Source organism: Mus pahari, chromosome 21 (assembly GCF_900095145.1).
Source record: "Mus pahari chromosome 21, PAHARI_EIJ_v1.1, whole genome shotgun sequence".
Taxonomy (NCBI): domain Eukaryota; kingdom Metazoa; phylum Chordata; class Mammalia; order Rodentia; family Muridae; genus Mus; species Mus pahari.
The window spans coordinates 4,455,258-4,474,031 of NC_034610.1; the positions used below are offsets into that span (position 1 = coordinate 4,455,258).

The 18,774-nt window shown below is 45.9% G+C and overlaps 2 protein-coding genes across 5 annotated transcripts in view; one reads left to right on the forward strand and one right to left on the reverse strand.

The window, feature by feature from the left end:
* The window catches only part of Slc22a3 (solute carrier family 22 member 3), a 93,916-nt gene extending 84,511 nt beyond the window's left edge, over positions 1-9,405 (forward strand). The window contains exons 8-11 of one of the 3 annotated variants that reach the window (XM_021221538.1): positions 2,868-2,976; positions 3,991-4,103; positions 5,439-5,538; positions 7,910-9,405. In XM_021221538.1, coding sequence (XP_021077197.1) covers positions 2,868-2,976; positions 3,991-4,103; positions 5,439-5,538; positions 7,910-7,970 — 383 coding nt within the window. In that variant the 3' untranslated portion in view covers positions 7,971-9,405. Of the gene's footprint in view, positions 1-2,867; positions 2,977-3,990; positions 4,104-5,438; positions 5,539-5,952; positions 6,078-7,083; positions 7,188-7,909 lie in introns of those variants that run through there. The other 2 variants (XM_029533021.1, XM_029533020.1) reach the window with 2 other exon arrangements.
* Positions 9,406-9,999: 594 nt separating this feature from the next.
* Plg (plasminogen) overlaps positions 10,000-18,774 on the reverse strand; it is a 41,612-nt gene continuing 32,837 nt past the window's right edge. For both annotated transcript variants that reach the window (XM_029533147.1, XM_021221465.2), the window contains 4 exons: positions 17,963-18,103; positions 15,228-15,334; positions 10,581-10,726; positions 10,000-10,419 (listed from right to left, as the gene is read on the reverse strand). In XM_029533147.1, the coding sequence (XP_029389007.1) occupies positions 10,258-10,419; positions 10,581-10,726; positions 15,228-15,334; positions 17,963-18,103 (556 nt within the window). In that variant the 3' untranslated portion in view covers positions 10,000-10,257. The remainder of the gene's footprint in view (positions 10,420-10,580; positions 10,727-15,227; positions 15,335-17,962; positions 18,104-18,774) is intronic.

An 18,774-nucleotide genomic window follows, 5' to 3' on the forward strand; every position in this document is an offset into this window, starting at 1 on the left:
ACACACTCTTATCCAGACATCCATTGTCTTATTTTTTGTAGGGTCGTATGGCATCCCTGCAAGCCTTGTTTGCTTGTTCATAGGCTAATTGTTTGACGTGTGGCATGGCTGCATCCAAATCTGGGAAGATTCTATCTGCAGTCTCAACCATCCTGGCTAAAAAATCAGAGAAAGATTCTTTCTTCCCTTGTATAACTTTAGACAAGGTGGATCCCAGATCTCCTGTCCCTGAAAGCATTCTCCACGCCTTGAGGGCACAATTATTAATTTGTTCATATACTTGTAGAGGATATCCTGTCTGGTTGTTCACAAAATTTCCTTGCCCCATGAGCATGTCTACACTCCAAGCAGGCTGGCCATTGGTGGCATTCACGGCAGCCTGTTCAAGAGTGTATTCAAGGTATGCAGCCTTCCAACTTAAATAGCCTCTCCAGATAAGACCGCCTTACATAAATTCTGCCAATCAAAAGGAGTCATACAGAATCTCTGCAATCCTTCCACTTGAGTTACAGTGAAGGGAACTTGAGAGCCGTAAGTAGTTACTGATTCTTTAAGTTTTTGAATCGCTTTCCACTCTAATGGCTCATGATATCGCTGCCCTTGCTGGTCTTGAAATACTGGGAAGGTTCCAACCTCGTGAAGCAGATTTTGTCACACTGAAGCATGTCGACTGTGTTTCCCCTCACTCCCCTCGTCCACTGTATAAGTAGGAGGTGAGGGTAAGGGAGGCGCCGAGGGCTCAGGCAGTCTTCCTTGCTTAAAGTTCAACTTAGATATTATGCTAGCTACTTCATCTCCACTATCTGAAGATTCCTCTGTACTCTCATCAGTACTCTCCTGTCTTTTAGCCTCCTTTCTTTTCTGCTGATCACTATGTTGAGACATAACCTCCTTTACTTCCTCTAATGCTTCTACCCCTTTTTCTATCTCAGCAGCATACTTTCCACTCTTGTCTGTCAGGCAAAATTTGACTAAATTCCAAATGGCTAGCATGCCTGACAGTAATAGGGTAGTCGAACCCGCTGCCTGCAAGTCTCGACTTAGTCGTTCCTAATATTGGGGGTTCACATAGCCCTCTTCTAGAAACCAGGGTGCCTCTTTAATTATTGTTTCCAAGAATTTGTCTAGAGTTTCATTTTTTAATTTAACTCCACTTCGTTTGAGAAGCTGCGCTAATGCGGTTTTTACTTTCACTTTTGAAGCAGCGGATCCCATGGCTTCATATCTGAGGTTTTCTGTCCCTTTTGGAGGCTAGACTTTCCTAACTCCGTCCCTACACCGGGAGCCTAACTTCATCCCTCTACCGGGGAGCCTCTTCCTAGCGCTAGATTAATTCTTACCACGGAACTCCCCTGTAGCTCCTTTTTCTCATTCCAGTTCTTGCACAAGTTCTGAAGTTTCTGCCTTTTCTTTTTCTAACTTCTCCCTCTTCGTTCTCCTTAGCCAACCGAACAGCTTCTAATTCAGCTTGTCTTTGCTTTTCTTTGGCTTCCTGTTCCTTCCACCTGGCTTCTGCTTTTTCTTTCTTTTCTGCTTCTTTCTTAGCCTTTTCTTCTTTTCTTCCCCGTACGGGTCACCAGATGCCACATTCTGCAGAGACGGGAAAAAAATGACATGAACTCCAAGGAAGGTTTCTCCAACAACTTTCATCTTTATCTCGGGCTCATCCTGTTTTTGTTTTTCATCAGTCCTCTGCCTCTTATCCCTTCCCCCTCTCCTGGATCCAATCAGCATTCAGCACACTCTGAACACGAGCCATGCATGCAGGCAGGGCGCACAGTGATAGGCCAGTGACTCATCAGGCGGACAGCACAGGATCTTACAAGTGCGCAGGCTCAGGTTCTTAGTAAACAGGGATCACAGGACTTGGCCACACCTGCTTCCTACACTTGACCTCCTACAAGTGCTCTAGGTTAGGATAGCATACATTGTGTAACTCTTTTGTTATTTTGTTTTGTTTTGTTTTGGTTTGGTTTGGTTTGGTTTGGTTTTGAGACAGAGTTTCTCTTTGTAGCCCTGGTTGTCCTGGACCAAGTTCTGCCCAACTCACAAAGAACTACCTGCCTCTGCTTCGCAAGTGTTGGGCTTAAAGGTGTTAGTTGCCATGCCTGGCTCATTGCATATGAATTCTTAAGATGTTCAGAGGCCTGGATTTATCTATTTATCTGCTCTTAAAACAAAAGAAAGGAGATGTTTCCTGGAGAGAATTTGCTATGCCCCATTATTACTGTAGAGGTCCAGGGCTTTCTTGATCCAATGAGAAAGCAATCTTTTTTTTTTTAATGAGCTAGTGTGTGTATCTGAATCTGGCTCTCTCCTCATAACTTCCTGGAGGACATGGTAGCTGGAGATAAAGGCAATAAGTGACACTGGCTGTGGGGAGAACACAGAGCTGAGGCCTCTTTCCAAGCCCCTCCCCCTTCTCAAAGCTTGCTTCTTGTGGGAAACCAGCTTAGTTGAGGAGAAGGCTTTCTGGGCCCTTGCAGAGTGAAAATGGATGTCTGACTGTGGCCATGGTTTTCAAGGGGACAATGGGAGACATCCTTCTGATCAAGGCCAGTGGGCTTGGGCTCTCTAGGGAAGCACTTCCTGGGACATTATTTTGGCATGGTGACTACTCAGCAAAGGTTGTTAGTTGTAAATTTAGAGCCTTTCCCCACTCAGAAAAGCACCCGCCATACACTAACTGCTCCCTTTTGAGCTGACATTAGTGAAATCTGACCTAAAATATAAAAGCTTTTTGCCATTTGTGCTTAAATCACCCAGGAGTTAAGTTGGAGGAACCCAGTGAATATTTTTGATTGTTTCGTAAAACATTGATGAAATCAGACCCCCTAACTCTTCCCTTCCAAACATTCTATTCACAGGGATACCGTGGCTGAGGACCACAGTCGCTACCCTGGGAAGACTAGGGATAACCATGGCCTTCGAAATTGTTTATTTGGTAAATTCAGAGTTGTATCCAACAACATTACGGTAATTCTGACTTATACATTGCCATTTCTTCTAAGTAACTGTAGCCAAGTGTTTCCAAGCTTAGGTCTGCACTCTCCAGCAGCATCCTGTATCAAGGCTAAGCTTGCTCTCTCTCTCTCTCTCTCTCTCTCTCTCTCTCCCTCCCTCCCTCCCTCCCTCTCTCCCTCTCTCTCCATAGTGGCATATCTTGCTTTGTTAGCAGCTGGTTATGTACAGAGTGTTTTTGGGTTTCTGCATGTTGGCTTTCTTGTCTGATTCAATATTCCTAGACGTGTACCTTGTAGGGTACCTGTTGTGTATAGCTTTTGCTACCCTGCCTTAAGCTCTGGGTGGACAATGCTACCAGCCCCTCCCATGTTCCCTCCAATCTGCAGATGAAACACATACACACACACACACACACACACACACAAACTTATTTTCAACCTGCGGTATTGGCTCAATTGCTGGGCACTTCTAATCTCCTGCGGCTACGGTACCCTTCCTGATACTCTTAGCTCAGGACCCTAAATCTGCCCTCGGCTTCAGTTGCTCGGTTACCTTGAGTCCCATCTCAGCACCTGACATCTGCCCTCAGCTCATTTATGTTTCTAACCTCTTGCCTGGAGAAGTGGCCTATGACCACTCCTCACGAGATCTCACATGGCTGGTCACCTTTCCCCCTCCGAAGCATGGTGAAATCTTCCTTCCTCCCCTGCATCTCTTAGCCTGTCTCTGGGGACCCAAAAGTCCCGCCTCTAGTCTGTGAGTATCATGGACTGGCAGGGCTATCCAACTGCTGATGGAGAAGCATCTTTTCACCAACACTGGGAGCTCCCTCCTGAATCGCACCATGAAACAGTGCAGAATGGATATGACTTGCTTACACTGTGAGGGAGTAGTAACTGTTGGAGCTGAAATTGATAGAAATGGAAAGCATTAACACAACTTCTGTATTTTAGGATGTCTGAGTGTTTTTATTATTCTGAATTTGTTTTTAAAATCTTTCATCTGAAACTGTGTTTTAATCTGCAGGAACTTTGGGGTTTCTCTCTGCTCAGGCTTGTGTGACTTTGGGGGGATCATAGCCCCATTTCTGCTCTTTCGACTGGCAGCTATATGGCTAGAACTGCCTCTGATCATCTTTGGTAAGAATTCATTTGTATGGGAGGGGGCGTCCCCCCAGGTGTGCGTGCGTATGTGGGTGCATGGCTATATGTGTGTACATGGTTGCAGGGGCCAGAGATCAACCTCAGGCTTGTCTCTCAGGAGCTATCCTCCTTGTTTATCAAGACTAGGTCTCTCCTTGGAATGTGGGGCTCGCTGATTAGCCTAGGCAGCTGGCCAGTGAGTCCCAGAGATCTACCCGTCTCTATTCACAACACTGGATTTGTAAGTTCATGCTCAGCTTTCTTACTTGGATTCTGCAGCTAGACCTCAGGTCCCCATGCTCATGTGGCAGATGCATTGCTGCCTCATTTTATGGGCTAGCCTCAGGTCATTTCACTCCTTCATGCATAGCCTGTAATTGTCACCAGGTTTGATACCCACCATATCTGTTTCATCTTCTTTTGACTGTTTCAGTTTTAAAGAGCCAGTCAGATCATCCAACATGCTAAATGGCCTTAAAGTCACTTTTGCATCAACAGGTGGGATAAACAGTGTTCATGTTAACTCCCCTTGTTAAGTTCTGGGTTAAAATCAAACACTGAAATTCTTCTAAGATATTGGAAAATGAAAGCATCAATTTTCAGGGACCAAATTTTAAAATTCCGTTATCATGTATTTAAAGGTGAGCCTAAAAACCAATTATATGCTTTAACATATTCAATAAATAAATTTGCTTTTGATACTTCAAACGGTGTGTTCAAAAAAAAAAATAGATGACACAAGATTACGTCTACCCATACCCTGATCATTCTCCATCCCTCGTGTATCCTGTGTGGGAATGATGTAGATCGGAGGCTCACTGCCCATCTTGTTCTGGTACATTATGCAATGAAGTTAGGTTAGGTGGCTTGAAATGTGTGCACAGGACCTTTGACGCCATGGGAATGAGCACAGCAGTGTTAGCTCGGTGTTTTCAGGATCCAGTTGTTAGCGTTTACCTGCACATCTGTTAGTCTGTGATGAGGGAGAAGAAATAGTAGCCAATGCTCTTTCCAGTCTGTGTCACCCAGTGATGTCATCAACATCTTAGTTTATCTGCATCCACATCATGGTGGTAACACAACCATGATAGCGCCACATTTCTCAGCATGTGTCCTTACCACCATGGTATATACTGACCCTCAGTATATACCAAGAGCACAGAGACGGTGAGCTGTGCAGAACTGAGGAAGACGGAGAATGGTTGAAAGGCAGGCAATCTGGTCATGGTGAACCATGGAATGAGTTTGCTGGAGGCAGGTGAGGGCACAGAATGAGCGTCGAGGTGGGAAGGGTGTGTATGTGGGTAGTCATGCCTCTCCCTCATCCCGCAGGGATCCTGGCGTCTGTCTGTGGTGGCCTTGTGATGCTTTTGCCTGAAACGAAGGGCATCGCCTTGCCGGAGACAGTGGAAGACGTAGAAAAGCTTGGCAGGTACTGTATGAGATTCAACAGTCCCTAAATGGAAGCATCTTGTTAAGCCAGGGGGCACTGATTATCCACAGGGGAAACGACATTAAATCTTCAGCTAGTACCTTAAAACAGTCAAAAGACTAAACGGGTTAACGTGAGAAGAATGTGGAGCTATAAAAAGAATGGGGGCTATTTTTAAAATGTGACAGAGGAGCGTTCCCTAGTAAGGTGTTAAAACTCAGAAATGTTTTAAACCAGGGGCTGGGGATGAGACATGGCAAAGTTCAGATGTGCCCCAGAAAGATGGCAGCGCATCAGGGTACGAACTACCTTCCAAAATGGAAAGAAGTGGCTCCTGTCCCCATGGAATGACACAGATGCTCCTCAAGCTTCACGACCAAGGGAAACAAAAGCACAGTAAACCTGTCTCTGTAGCTACACAGGGACATATGTGACAGACGGATGGGAGCAGGCTGGGTTAGCGACAGATAGGAATGAAGCAAGATGGGCAATGGTACATCGAAATTTGATGAAGAGATAAGACAATGGGTAAGTGATTACTAGATAAATACACAGGTTAGAAATAAAGGTAAGAAAGACACAACGGACACATCTGTGATAAGTAAGGAGTTGGTAGGTAGGTAGGTAGATAGACAGACAGACAGATAGGCAGACAGCAGGAGAGAAAGAGAGAGATCAAGTTCTGGAGGGAATAACTATATTGTTTTCTGGTTATATATGGATTAATTTCTAACCAATACATAAATTTGAAGAGTTATATTTACAAAAAAAATTCATGCATGCTTTTTTTTTGGTTTTTCGAGACAGGGTTTCTCTGTGTAGCCCTGGCTGTCCTGGAACTCACTCTGTAGACCAGGCTGGCCTCGAACTCAGAAATCCGCCTGCCTCTGCCTCCCGAGTGCTGGGATCAAAGGCGTGCGCCACCACGCCCGGCTTCATGCATGCTTTTTAAAAAAAAAAAAAAAACATTTTTTCTGAAATCTCTCTCAATAGAAAGATAGAAACAAGAATGTGGGACGATTTTTAGAAATGATCAAATTGGGGGCTGGAGAGATGGCTTAGTGGTTAAGAGCACTGAAGGCTCTTCCAGAGGTCCCGAGTTCAACTCCCAGCAACCACATGGTGGTTCACAACCNTCTGTAATGGGACCCGATGCCCTCTTCTGGTGTGTCTGAAGACAACAACATTATACTCATATAAATAAATAAATAAATAAATAAATCTTTAAAAAAGTGATCAAATTACTTTTTAAAAAAGAAAGTAATCAGTAATCCCCTCCCCACCCCCACCCTCGTGGAGAAGGATATGGGAGAGAAGGGTGTGGCTAGGAAGGGCGTGGATGGGAAGGCGTCTCTTTCTGTTACGTAATTCCATAGTGTTTGATCAGTCTCCATTAGATGACATGGTTTGATGTTACTTGCATAATTAAAAATAATATAATGCTATATTTAAGTAAAATATATTAAAGGCAAATAACTAATCTTAGTGAAGCAGAATCTAAAATTTTAAAAGTTATCAAATGTGATTTTTTTTTTTTTTTTTTAGGATTTGTTTATTGTACTTATGGGTGCACAGTAATTGTCCTCCACCAGAAGAGGGCACCAAATCCTCTGCAAGAGCAATCAGTGCTCTTAACCACTGAACCATCTCTCCAGCCCAAAATGTGTTTTTAAAAGACTGAATTGTGGTCATCTCAAAGGGTTTTTTTTTTTTTTTTCTTTGCTCATAGGCGGGGAAGAACATAAACGTTGATGTTTTAAAATATCTATGTGCTTCATGGTTTTAACATATGCTCTTTCATTTAATACTCAAAACAATTTTGTGAGGTAGAAATGTTTTTATCCTCACTGGGAAATCAGAAAGGCTTTACAGCATGTAAGTGCTGGGCGTATGTGTGCCTCGCTTAGGCCGGGGTTCTGGGTCAACAGTAAGAAAGAACTCTGTGCTCTGCATTTTTCCCTGTGAGGCATCCTGCACTCTGTGCTCTGCATTCTTCCCTGTGAGACATCCTGCACTCTGTGCTCTGCATTCTTCCCTGTGAGACATCCTGCTTATGTCTGCCTAGTGGTTCTTAACCTTCCTAATGCTGCAGCCCTCTAAATACAGCACATCTTCATGATGTGGTGACCCCAACCAAAAAAGTATGTCGTTGCTACTTCATAACTGTAATTTGGCTACCATTTTGAATCGAAACTTAAATACCAGATATGCAGATGCTCTTAGGTGATCCCTGTCTGTGAAAGGGTCTGTCAAGCCCCCCACCCCACTCGCAAAGGGGTCATGCATGATGCATAAGATGAGAACCACAAAGACCTTAAGTCATTGCATGATCTTTCATGAGACCTTTCCCTGATTGCCTTTGTCTCATCAGTTCACAGTTGCATCAGTGTGGCAGAAAAAAGAAAACCCAGGTTTCTACTTCTGATGTCTGAGGCCCCTGTGTCGCCTGGAGGACCAGAGAAGCAAGAGCCTGGCATATGTCTGTGCAGTGTGCTTCACCTCCTCTAGGTAGCGCCCTTCCAAGGAACCGTAAAGATTCCAGAGTATTTTATAAGGTGTAAGATGAAGATTTATCATGCTACCCACGCTTTGGGGAACACATAATCTTTGACCTGTTTAACGAAGACCCCCATAGGTACACGGATTCTGCCGAGGTTCTCATTCATTGGGAGCAAGTCTCTGACCCATTGGGTAAGGAGAGATGAGAAGGCCCCAACCAGTTCTCCAGTTCTCAGGACCAGACAGTCCCATCCAGGAAGCAGGATGAACAAACTAAGGCGTGGCACGCGTCCAGAAGTGTGCTCAGTTGATCTGATCAAGACACCGCAGTGAAGAGTGTCCCGACGAGTCTGAGAACTGCTACTTCTTCCCTTGAGCTCCGAATACAAGCCTTCACGGAGCCGACATGGCTGGCGCTGCTCCCCTCCAGTCTCCTGCAGGTGCTGAGGTTCCAGACCCCAGGTTAGGCACAGCTCCCTAAATGCAACACATCCGAGGACCTGGCTGTGCTATTATAAAGTCATGCTGTAGTCCCCAGGCCCCAGATATTTCACCACCTCCTTCAGAGAACCACTGTAATCACAGATTCTTTACTGAGGAAGAAAACAAAGCATGGGTTTGGATTTCCCAGGTCTCAGAATTTGAAAAGTAAAGTATGTCATATTTGTGAATTCCGTTCCAGGGGTGCCTGTGGCTGACAGTCCAAAGCACAGACTTTTTCATTCCAGCTCCGCAATTTTGACTTGTCTTGGGAGAAAAAACAACAACAAAAAAATACATTTGTTGCCACTTAATGATAAAAGTCAATTGTATTCATACTTAGAAGAATTAGCAGCCGATTTGACTTATAAGTGATGGGGGAGATCCTAATGAGGAGCTGGACTCTTTTTTTTTTTTTTTTAATCAAGCCTTCTCAAGCAGAGAATCAAATGTAAACACAGTATTCTACCTGGCGTGCAGTTCTTGATTTAATTTCAGACTCGATATGGATGTTAGGGTGGCTGTCTTAAACTTCAAACTCGGCGTGGACAGGCCAAGCCTAGCATCAAAGGGAAACCTTGCCAATGTGGGGGAAAAAAACTATTACACGTGTAGAGGGCATACTGTGTTTGCAACACTGGAGAAGACATGTGTGAGTGTTAAACAAATAGTGTAATCCTGAAGCATGGGAGAACCGAATGTGACTGCTCAGTTCCCCAACAGCCTTTGGGGTATTCATTGCCACACCCCCTGTGTACACCGGCGTTTGTGGCCCGGCTGCCTGTGTGTTTCATGGCTGTAGCACAGCTCTTGTCCATTCTGCTGCCTTTGGATTGCATTTCAAGTTGGTAGTTCTGTTTCATAACAATAAATGATTTTTAAACTGTTTTTAAAAATATCTATCCTTTCTCCTCCCTCTGAACATGTGCCACTGTCAAACACTATCCCACATAACAGTGCGTGTAGCTTACTGTCTCCAAACTGGGAAATAACATCACTTGGTGATGGTGGCTCATTGTTCCTTTATGGGCTCCCGGCCCTCCCTGTTCGTGCACTCGGATGTGACCTCCAATAACGCTCAGACTCTCGGCTGCTCTTATATTAGGTTTCCCTCACCTGGCCTATGCCACGACTCAGCTGCACATCCTGGGATCTGGGCTGAGGCCCAGTTGTCAGTACCAGAATAGAACTCAGTCCCCTGACTCCCCGTACATGTGGCAGCTTCCAATATTCTCAGTGTCAGAAAGGGAGACGTTGAAGATGTGTGCCAGGCTGTCGTTAGCTGATGAGGTCAATGTATGAGGCACTCGCTGAGACTTTCAGTTCTCCGCTTGGTGACCCTACTGTCTGTTCAGTCATTCGTGAAGCTGGCCCTTGGGAAAACAAACTGAATCACTTTCAGTCAGTTGCTTTTAAATTGTCAGGGTGAACAGTGAATATGAAAATATGGAAGACTTCCCTTCCCCAAAAAACCAACTCAGATCAAAGTAAGTATCGAGTTTATTTTCAACAAAGGTCATAGCAGTGATGGCTTATTGTCACAAAATCCAGAAGTCCACAGACAGGAAAATTTTACCCACAATAATACAAAAAAGGGGGGGGGGCTGAGGGGTGACAGGAAGCTGTGGTTCAGTGTAGTGTCCCAGTTTGATTACTGTCAGTTTTTCCAAACACCCTAAACCCTCTCCTCATATTCTGTAAGCTTTAGTAAGTGGAGGTTTGGCTCTATCTTCCACCTAGTTAGTTATTCCTCATCTCCCTTTCGATCCAATTAACAAACTGTGAGACACGCACGTAGACACCAGGCTTATTGGGGCGAGCACAGCCAAGACCCCAAGAAGTGACTCCTTGTAAAATGTACTTGTCCTTCTCGAAGCAAACCAGAGGTCCTCCACTGTCGCCCTAGATGATGGAGGGAAGAGTCCACATGAGAAGTGAGCTACACCGGTATATGATGGGATGTTATCTTCGTGTTCACTCTCTGTGGGATTCCTCCTCTCAGACTGAAAAGTCCAAGGGGCAGAGATGGGTCAACCCGAGACCATCTTGGTCTCTTCTCTTACCTGGCAGCTGTCGACGCCACCAGCCAGATGTCCGGCACAGAGCTCTGTGGGTTGGACTCTGTTGTTCAGATACTCAATGCGGTTGCACACCTTGTTCTCAATCACAGGCAGCTGGGCCTCCTTGAGACGGCCGGCACCGAAAGTCCCTATGATGATCAGTAGAGATGCAGTTAAACAGGGTGCCCAGGAAACTTCCAGAATGACAGAGCAGCAGGTATAGATAGGTTTGTGTAGTTGCGTGGCACAAGGAGACACTGTTGATACCTTTGAGCCCTTAAAGTTGTGAGTGTTACACACCACGTCAAACAGGGTTCCCAAGACCTGCTTCGGCATTCCGGCTCCTCCATGGCATTTGCAGCTTTGCTATTTATTATTTCCACATATTATTTCCAGTTTAAAACAAAAGACAAATATATTTAAAGAGAGGGGGCTTTAAAAGCTCAGTTGCTACTATTGTAATGTGTTCTTTTTTGGGCTTTCTATACTTTATTTACCACCTATATAATACTGCTCCATTTCAAATCCCTCCCCCACATGCTCATTATAGCATAAAGGAACATGGGGGTGGGGCAGACAGAGAACAATCTCAGGTGTCATTCATTCTTCAGGCACTGCCCACCTTCCTTTTGAGACAAGGACTCTCTCTGACTTAGAACTTACTGCATAGGCTAGGCTGACTGTCCATCAAGCCCTAGGGACTGCCCCTGTCTCCACCTCCCCAGCACTGGGATTACAATGGGGGCTACCATGTTCAGATCATTTTACTGTACATGGGTTCTGGGGATCCAATGCTGTCTTCCACATGGACACAGCTGAGACTCCCATGGAAAAGCCTATTTTCCAATTTGGCAAGCCCTACTTGCAAGGTAAGCAATTTACCATAAGAACAATGTGTGTGTGTGTGTGTGTGTGTGTGTGTGTGTGTGTGTGTGTGTGTGTGTAGGCCAGAGGTCAATCTTGGGCATCATTCCTTGAGATAGTGTGTGAGCCCTAAGGATCCACATACTTCCACCTCCATGGAACTGTTATTACAAATATACTCCACCAGGTCCACTGGGGATCCAAACCAAGTCTTCATGCTTATAAGGCAAAAACTTTACCAACTGGGCCTTGGGACATTTTAATAATGCTACAATCTCCCTGATGGCTTAGTGGAGAATGACTGTCTAGTATCGTGGGGTTTTCTCTTGCCATTAGGGAAGTGGTTTGGAAAGACAACGATGGTCCCTCCACACTGTAAACGGACAGCAGGCATTTCAGACAGTCCCTTTTATTTGTGGATATTAATGGCCTCCCCAAAGCCATATCTTTGACTAATCATTAACTGTTCAAGGAACAAACCAGTGACATAATATAATTTCATTTAATTCATCTAATTAATTCATTTAATTCTTGCACTAGTTCCAGAAAGTAGCGACTTCTATGATACCTGATAGGCAATTAAGGAAACCAAGGCTTAGACATGGTGTTTACCTTGGAGCTGTGCATTCCATGCCCATGTACTTTACTGTGTCCCCTCCCTGTTCACAAAGGCTCCACACCTCTACCCCTGCCATCTATTTTCAGCCCATGATATTTTCTTAAGTCTAAGTTCTCAGAAACAGCATACACGTGTTTATACTCAGAATATTTTCAAGATAAGTGTGGCCAGAAAACATCATTCTGTAACGCCCTCGCGAGTGTCCACATTGCACTATTATTAAAATATTAATATTTTTTAACTAGCTAATGTAATAGGTGTAAATTGTTTTGATTCATTTTCTAATCTATATTTCTTCAGCAATGAGAGAAAGGGAACATTCATTCCCTTACTCAATTTATGAGTTGTATTTCTTCTTTATATATTTAAAAAAAAAAACAAAAACCCTGCTGCTTCTGTGTGCCAGTCGCCAGACTGAGCCAGAACACTTGCAGCATTGCCGGAGGGAGGGCTGCTGTGCAGATGAATCCGCCCAGGACTTAGCGAGCTTGCCGAGAACCCAGCTTTCCAGTTTGCAAGCCCGGCTTTCTCCAGAGTTTTGTAGCATGCTTTTGCTTTGCTAGCACAGAGCAGCCAAAAAAAAATAAAGGACAGTGCCTTCCCCAGACACTTTGACTAGACTTGTCTTAGGTTCAGAAAAAACGTGTAATCTGTCTGGTGATTATAGGAGCTAGAAGAGACATGTCTTAAGGTCATGGGACCAGAAGGGCTGGCGGGCATTGCTCGAACTAAGTCCAGGAGTGGGGACACCGTGTAGAAATATTAGGCTGAAATTGTTCGAGCCCTGAGGAAACCGCCCCTGGGTGTTTTGCAGGATGTTGTGTTCGATGAAAATATGCTGCCATCTGGTGGCCAAAGGAGAGAAGGCATCTTTGGAGGCCTGAAGGCTACTTTTAAATGATCTAGGGGCAAAAGCCGTACTGTTGCAGGGGTAGGGAGGACCAGGTAAGTCTAGCAGTAGCCAGGCCCCTGAAAATCCAGGAGGACAGCAAAGAACCAACCTAGAAGAATCCTCAGCCTCAACACCAGCTGGCTGCCCATTGGAGTCTGAAAATCTGAGAAAGCCTGGGGCATGAAGTGAAGAGAGAGATTTACCTAGGAAGCTAAAAACACTGACTGACTAGATGTCATTATTGCTATCTAGTGATGGTGAGGTAGAAATGTTGATGATGGTGATAAGGGTGACTGTGAATGATGGGGATGTTGGTGATGTTGGTGTTGGTGATGGAGACAAGTCTAGCCACAGCCTCTGGGGAAGGGAACTGTGTGATTTCTGGGCTGCTCTGTGCTAGCAAAGCAAAGGCATGCTACAAAACTCTGGAGAAAGATGGGCTGGCAAACCAGCAAGCTGAGATTCTTTTGGTTTATGGTTTTCGGCATAGTCTAGCAAGGCACAGCAACAGCTGCAGTTTGCAACTGTAGCAGAAGTATGTTTACTCAGGTCTTTGTGGATCCAGGAAACAGAGAAAGGGTGCTTGATGGGTTACCTCCCCCTTTAACCCTCCCCCACCCAAAAAATGCCATGGTATGTCCAGAGCTATGTCTCCTAGTTGTCCAGTTGACAATGAAGATCAATCACAAAGTTGATTTTGGGAAGGGGGGGGGGACGGGCTTAGAAGCCTTTCACTCTACATTCCAAGGGTGGCTGAGAGACCAGCTCTTATTGTGTATGAGCATGCGTGGGCCTTGCCCCAACTACAGAGCAGATCTTGTAGCATAGGTCTGAACCAGGCGGAACTGGTTCAGAAAAAAAGCGACTCGAGACCAGAGTCTGAGCTTTCCCAGCCTAGGCAGGTTATTGTTCCCACTGTGGGAAAAGTGACACCCTTTATTCCCATTGAGAGAGCCAAAAGTAACACACCATCTGCAGCTGCGAGGAAGGCAATCCTCCTGTGACCTGAATGACTCCCAGATGCTGGCTGGACCGAGCCTGAGGTCCCAGGCCAGCACTAGAGAGGACCGACTTTCTCGATCACTAGAAATTTCTCTCCTTCTGCTTAAATCAGTTGGAGTTGGGTTTTCTCTCATTGCTTCTCCCACCACAGCCCGAACAGCAGGCCTCCAGCCTAAACCATTAGGGGGACCTCCCTAACTGTCCACAGCTGGTGAGCGGGAAGCGGGGCTCCTCCCCAGGTCTCTGCAGCCAGCCGCAGGCATGCTTTTTCCTGCTGTACCTCCCCATCCGCCCCCACTCCCCGTCTCTGAGCATCTGGCTCCTCGTCTGCACATAGGAATAACATCTAACTCCCATGAGTTTGTAGCACGCAGATTGTTTTTTTTCTCTTTAAATGCGAACCACTTAAGAACGACCTAGCACTTCCGTGGGGAAAACATCAGTTGCCAAGGTTCCTGTTCCAGGGCCTCAGTGCTACAGAGTCAGAAGTGTGGGAAAAGGAGACAGGAAATCAGGGAAATGGGAGAAGCCAAGTTTGGAACGATCAAGCCTAGCCGTTCTGTGCGCGCTCTCGGTAGTGCGTGCGTGCATGCGTGGCATGCATGCGGGCATGTCCCACGAGGACAGAGCCAGCACGGAACTCAACACTGCTGGGAGGGAGACCACGCTTGGAAGGTATTCTCACTGTTCCCACAGCCGAGGGGTCCAACTTGCTGGCTTTCATCGTTCTCAGCCATATGCAAAGAGAGGAGGAGGAGTCCCCAGAGCAAATACAGATTGTGAGGGTGAAGCTGGCACAGAGCTCTCTTCCTACCCCTGGCCCCGCCAGCTGTACCAGTTCACCTGGGTCCTCTCTCTCCCCCTCCCAGCTGTCAGCTTGTCTCACACTAGCGGTCTCTCACACATATTAACTATAACGAGTATTTGGAAAGACTGGATTAGCGACAGTTTTTGTTGTGATTCTGTTACACCATTTTTGAGAGCTTAAAACAGTAAAGTCACACGATAGATAAGTCTAGGCTAATCTGTGGGTTGTGCCGTAGCCCTCTCCCCTGGGCAAAAGACATTCATATTGCAACAGTAGGCCAGAAGGGTCTAAGGGACACTCCCTGGCATTCTCCTCAAGTCTTGGTGACCAATCATGAAGATGTAGCAAGTGCCCAGACAAATCTAGAAAGGGGCTGGGCCACATTCACAGACAGGACTTGGCTACAACTCACTCTGAATGGTTCCTTTTGCCATGTAGTCTATAGTCAAGGCTAGTTTTTCTCACCTTGAGTTTCTCCCCAGCCAGTGATGTAACATATTGTCCGATCAGCAACCACATAATTTGGAGGTGGCAGACAAGCTGGAATGACTTTATTCGTGATGGTGGCTGGGCTGAAAGGGATGCATCAAATATTACATCAACTTCTCTGCAGGAGACCCCCCCACCCTTCACCTGCAGATCACCCACAGCCAAGTGTACCCTCCTCGGTGTCCCAGCATTCCCCCGGCTGGTATCTCTTTACTTCACTGACATAGAATAGTATAGAAAACCCTTCATTGTCACAGTACTCTACAATGTCCTACGAGCTAAAGAATCCATTGCATGGGAGGAGATGTATGTTCGTTCCCATGTGTCCATGCAGGAACCAAATGCACACTTGTGCATATGCATAGAGAGCCCAGAGATCAATTTCAGGTGTCTTCCTCAATTGTTCATGCCCTCAGTTTTGGAGACAGGGTCTGTTGCAGAACCTGGAGTTCACTGAGTCAGTGAGACTAGCTCAAGGAGTCCTCCTGTCTCTCCCCCTGGGCCCCAGTGCAGGGCTTACAGGTGCATACCTTCATGCCAAGCTTTTGACATAACACCGGGGATTGGAGCTTGGATCTGCATGCTTGTGTGGCAAGTGCTTTACCAACTGAGCTGTCCCGTGGTTTGTGATTTGCTATTCAGTGTAAGCGGGTGCCATTCTGTGGATGGACCATCCAGGTGCTATCCGGCTACACTAAGACCAAAACGTGTTTGGCCAGGGCTATTTATTCTGCCTTTCTGGGTCCCAGATCTTCTCGTCTGATAAAAGCTGAACTGCTTACAAGAATCTGGGCAAACCGTGTACACCAAGAGAGAGTGATTTGTAAAGGAGCTCTTCACAGAAGTGAAACAGCTCTGTTTTCAAAGAACCTGCACCTGAGTAGAGTTAGAGAGTTCCATGGATTCACACGCATTCTAACGTTGATTTTTTTTCAGACCCAAAGCCTTAGTACATTCAAGAGATAAAAAAAAAAAAAAGAAAAAAGAAAAAAAAAAAAGAAAAAGAAAAAGAAAAGACTGAAAATGAGAAATGCCCTGTTTTCATTGAGAGTCCACACTGTCTCCAGCTTTGCAGCAGACATGTTTTCCCAGAATGACCGAAACAGACCCAGCTTCTCACGGGAATGCCATGCATAGGTTCCTTTACAGGACACCAAGACCTTTGGTCTTCAGTCTGTGGGGTGCGGATATGATACGGTCGAAGCCAAAAAAAAAAAAAAAAAAAAAAAGTTATGCTGTCAGAGAACAGGGTCCTCCTATTTGCTGAATGACTTGTTCAAGCCCTGGATCGCCCTAATAAATCTAAGGGAACCACTCAGGCAGGAGGTCTTATATTTTGTTCATTTGCTGGGATGCAAGGAAAAGTTCTGGGGACATGAGGGAGATCAGCTGATTTATAGCGTAACTTCCTGTCCTTCCTTCTAGCTTTCTAACGCCTCAAAATGTCCCAAGACATCGCCTCTCTGTTTACAGCCCAGAACTATGGCCCAGTGTTTGAGGCCAGAACTCCCTCCAGCAGCCTGCGCTGGCTGGACCAGACCTCGTCTCCGCCAGAATTACCTCCCTGTCATCTGGAAGCCATCAGGCACAGCTAATGTGCACTGCGTGCCTGTTGCCTGTCCCAAATGTGTTATTTCTCAAAATAGCTGACCGTTTGTGAGCTGTGTCCACGGGGGTGGACCTCCTTCCAAACATTCCTAACTCCACGGAACAAGCCTAATTACCGAATGTCTGGCTTTAAAAAATACATTTCAGCAGGGAAAATAAGAACAGAGAAAAGAATGATGGAAATGAGATTTGCATTTGTGTTTGTGAATTGTTTCTTGTTTCATTCTGCTCTCTTTCCTATTTTTTTTTAAGATGTGTGTGTGTGTGTGTGTGTGTGTGTGTGTGTGCCAACAGAGGCCCAAAGAGGGTGTTAGATCACTTTGAGCTGAAATTACAGGTAGTGGTGAACCATTTAATATAGATTCTGGGAACCAAGCTCTAGTCACCTGGAGAAGCAGCTAGCTCTCTTAACTGCTGACCTCTCTCTCTAGCCCCTATACTTGTGGGCTCTGACTCTTCTTGTTGTTTTGGTTTGGGGCTTTGGTTTTTTGAGCTAAGGTCTCTCTATATAGCCCTGGCTTTCCTGGAACTCACTATGTAGTCCAGGCTAGCCTCAACCTCAGAAAGGTCCACCTGCTTCTGTCTCCCAAGTGCTGGGATCAAAGGCATGTGCCGCCATGCTGGGCACATGTTTATAGGTTTTAAAAGTGCTTTGATGTAATCAAACAGTCTCATTTGATTCTTTCATTATATTAAGAGGCGCTTTGTCAGCCTGGAGTAACTGATGGATTAGCTTTGTCAGCCTAGAGTAACTTAGATTAGCTTTGTCAGCATGGAGTAACTGATAGAGGAGCTTTGTCAGCATGGAGTGGATGCAAATTATTAGCTGGTGAGCATTAGGTAATGGAGACACAGAGGTGATTCTGCACCTTGTATTTTAATTCTTTCTCTATATGGGGAAACTGAATCTGGACTCCTTTTTAAGGAATGTGCCTGGGATATGCAGAACTGGACTGAATCCTGTTTTTTTTTTTTATTAAATTTACCCCCATATTTTTCTAAATTCCCATACTTTTGCATACTAGACAGCTCTGCCCCATGGTGGTGGCTCACAAAACCCTGTCTTTACTCAGCTTGGGATTCAAACCCAGGGGCACCCATACCGGCTTAGTTTCAGCAGGGCAATGTCACGCTTGTTGGGCTCCAAGATCAGTTTGGCTACTGATATTTCCTGAACGTCCGACCCGCGGGTATATTCTTCGTGCGCACCCAGGATAACCTTGTAGAATTCAGGTCTCGAAGATCTAGAAAGGATGGTGACATCAGGAGTGAAACATAGTCCAGACCCTTCCCTGGTGCCTCCCGGTGCAGTGCACATCACACGGCCACCCAACACATCAGCATCAAAACACATGCGGCAAGAGACAAAGTCCTAGATTTGTCTGGCCCTGGAATGTCCTTGACCTTGAGAGAACCAATGCCTGCCATCGAGCAGATCTGTTTTCCCAGGCCCAGACCCTACTCATATCTTCAGATTTTCTCTAGAACTGTTGCCCTCTTGCCCAGTTGTCCCTGTGGCTCTTCTGGGTCCCTGATGTCACTACCATGGAAGGCAGACAGAGAGAGTAGAAGGGGAGGAGGACAAAGTGGAGGGGAGAAGGAGGGGGAGAGGAAGGAAGGGTGAAGGGAGGGAGAGGGGGCAGGGGAGGAGAAGGAAGAAGAGGAGGAGGGAGAGGAAGAGGGAGGGGAAGGAGAAGAGGAGGAGAAGAAGGAGAAGTGGGCGGGGGAGAAGGGGGAGGGAGCAAGGGGGATGGGGGAGGGAGATAGGGGGAGGGGGAAGGAGAAGAGGAAGAGTGGGAGGGGGAGGAAGAGGGAAGGGGAAGGAGAAGAGGAGGAGAGGAAGGAGGAGGGGGAGAAGGCGGAGGGGGAAGGGGGAGGAGAAGGGAGGTCGGTCTTTAGAAGGAGACCTCATGCC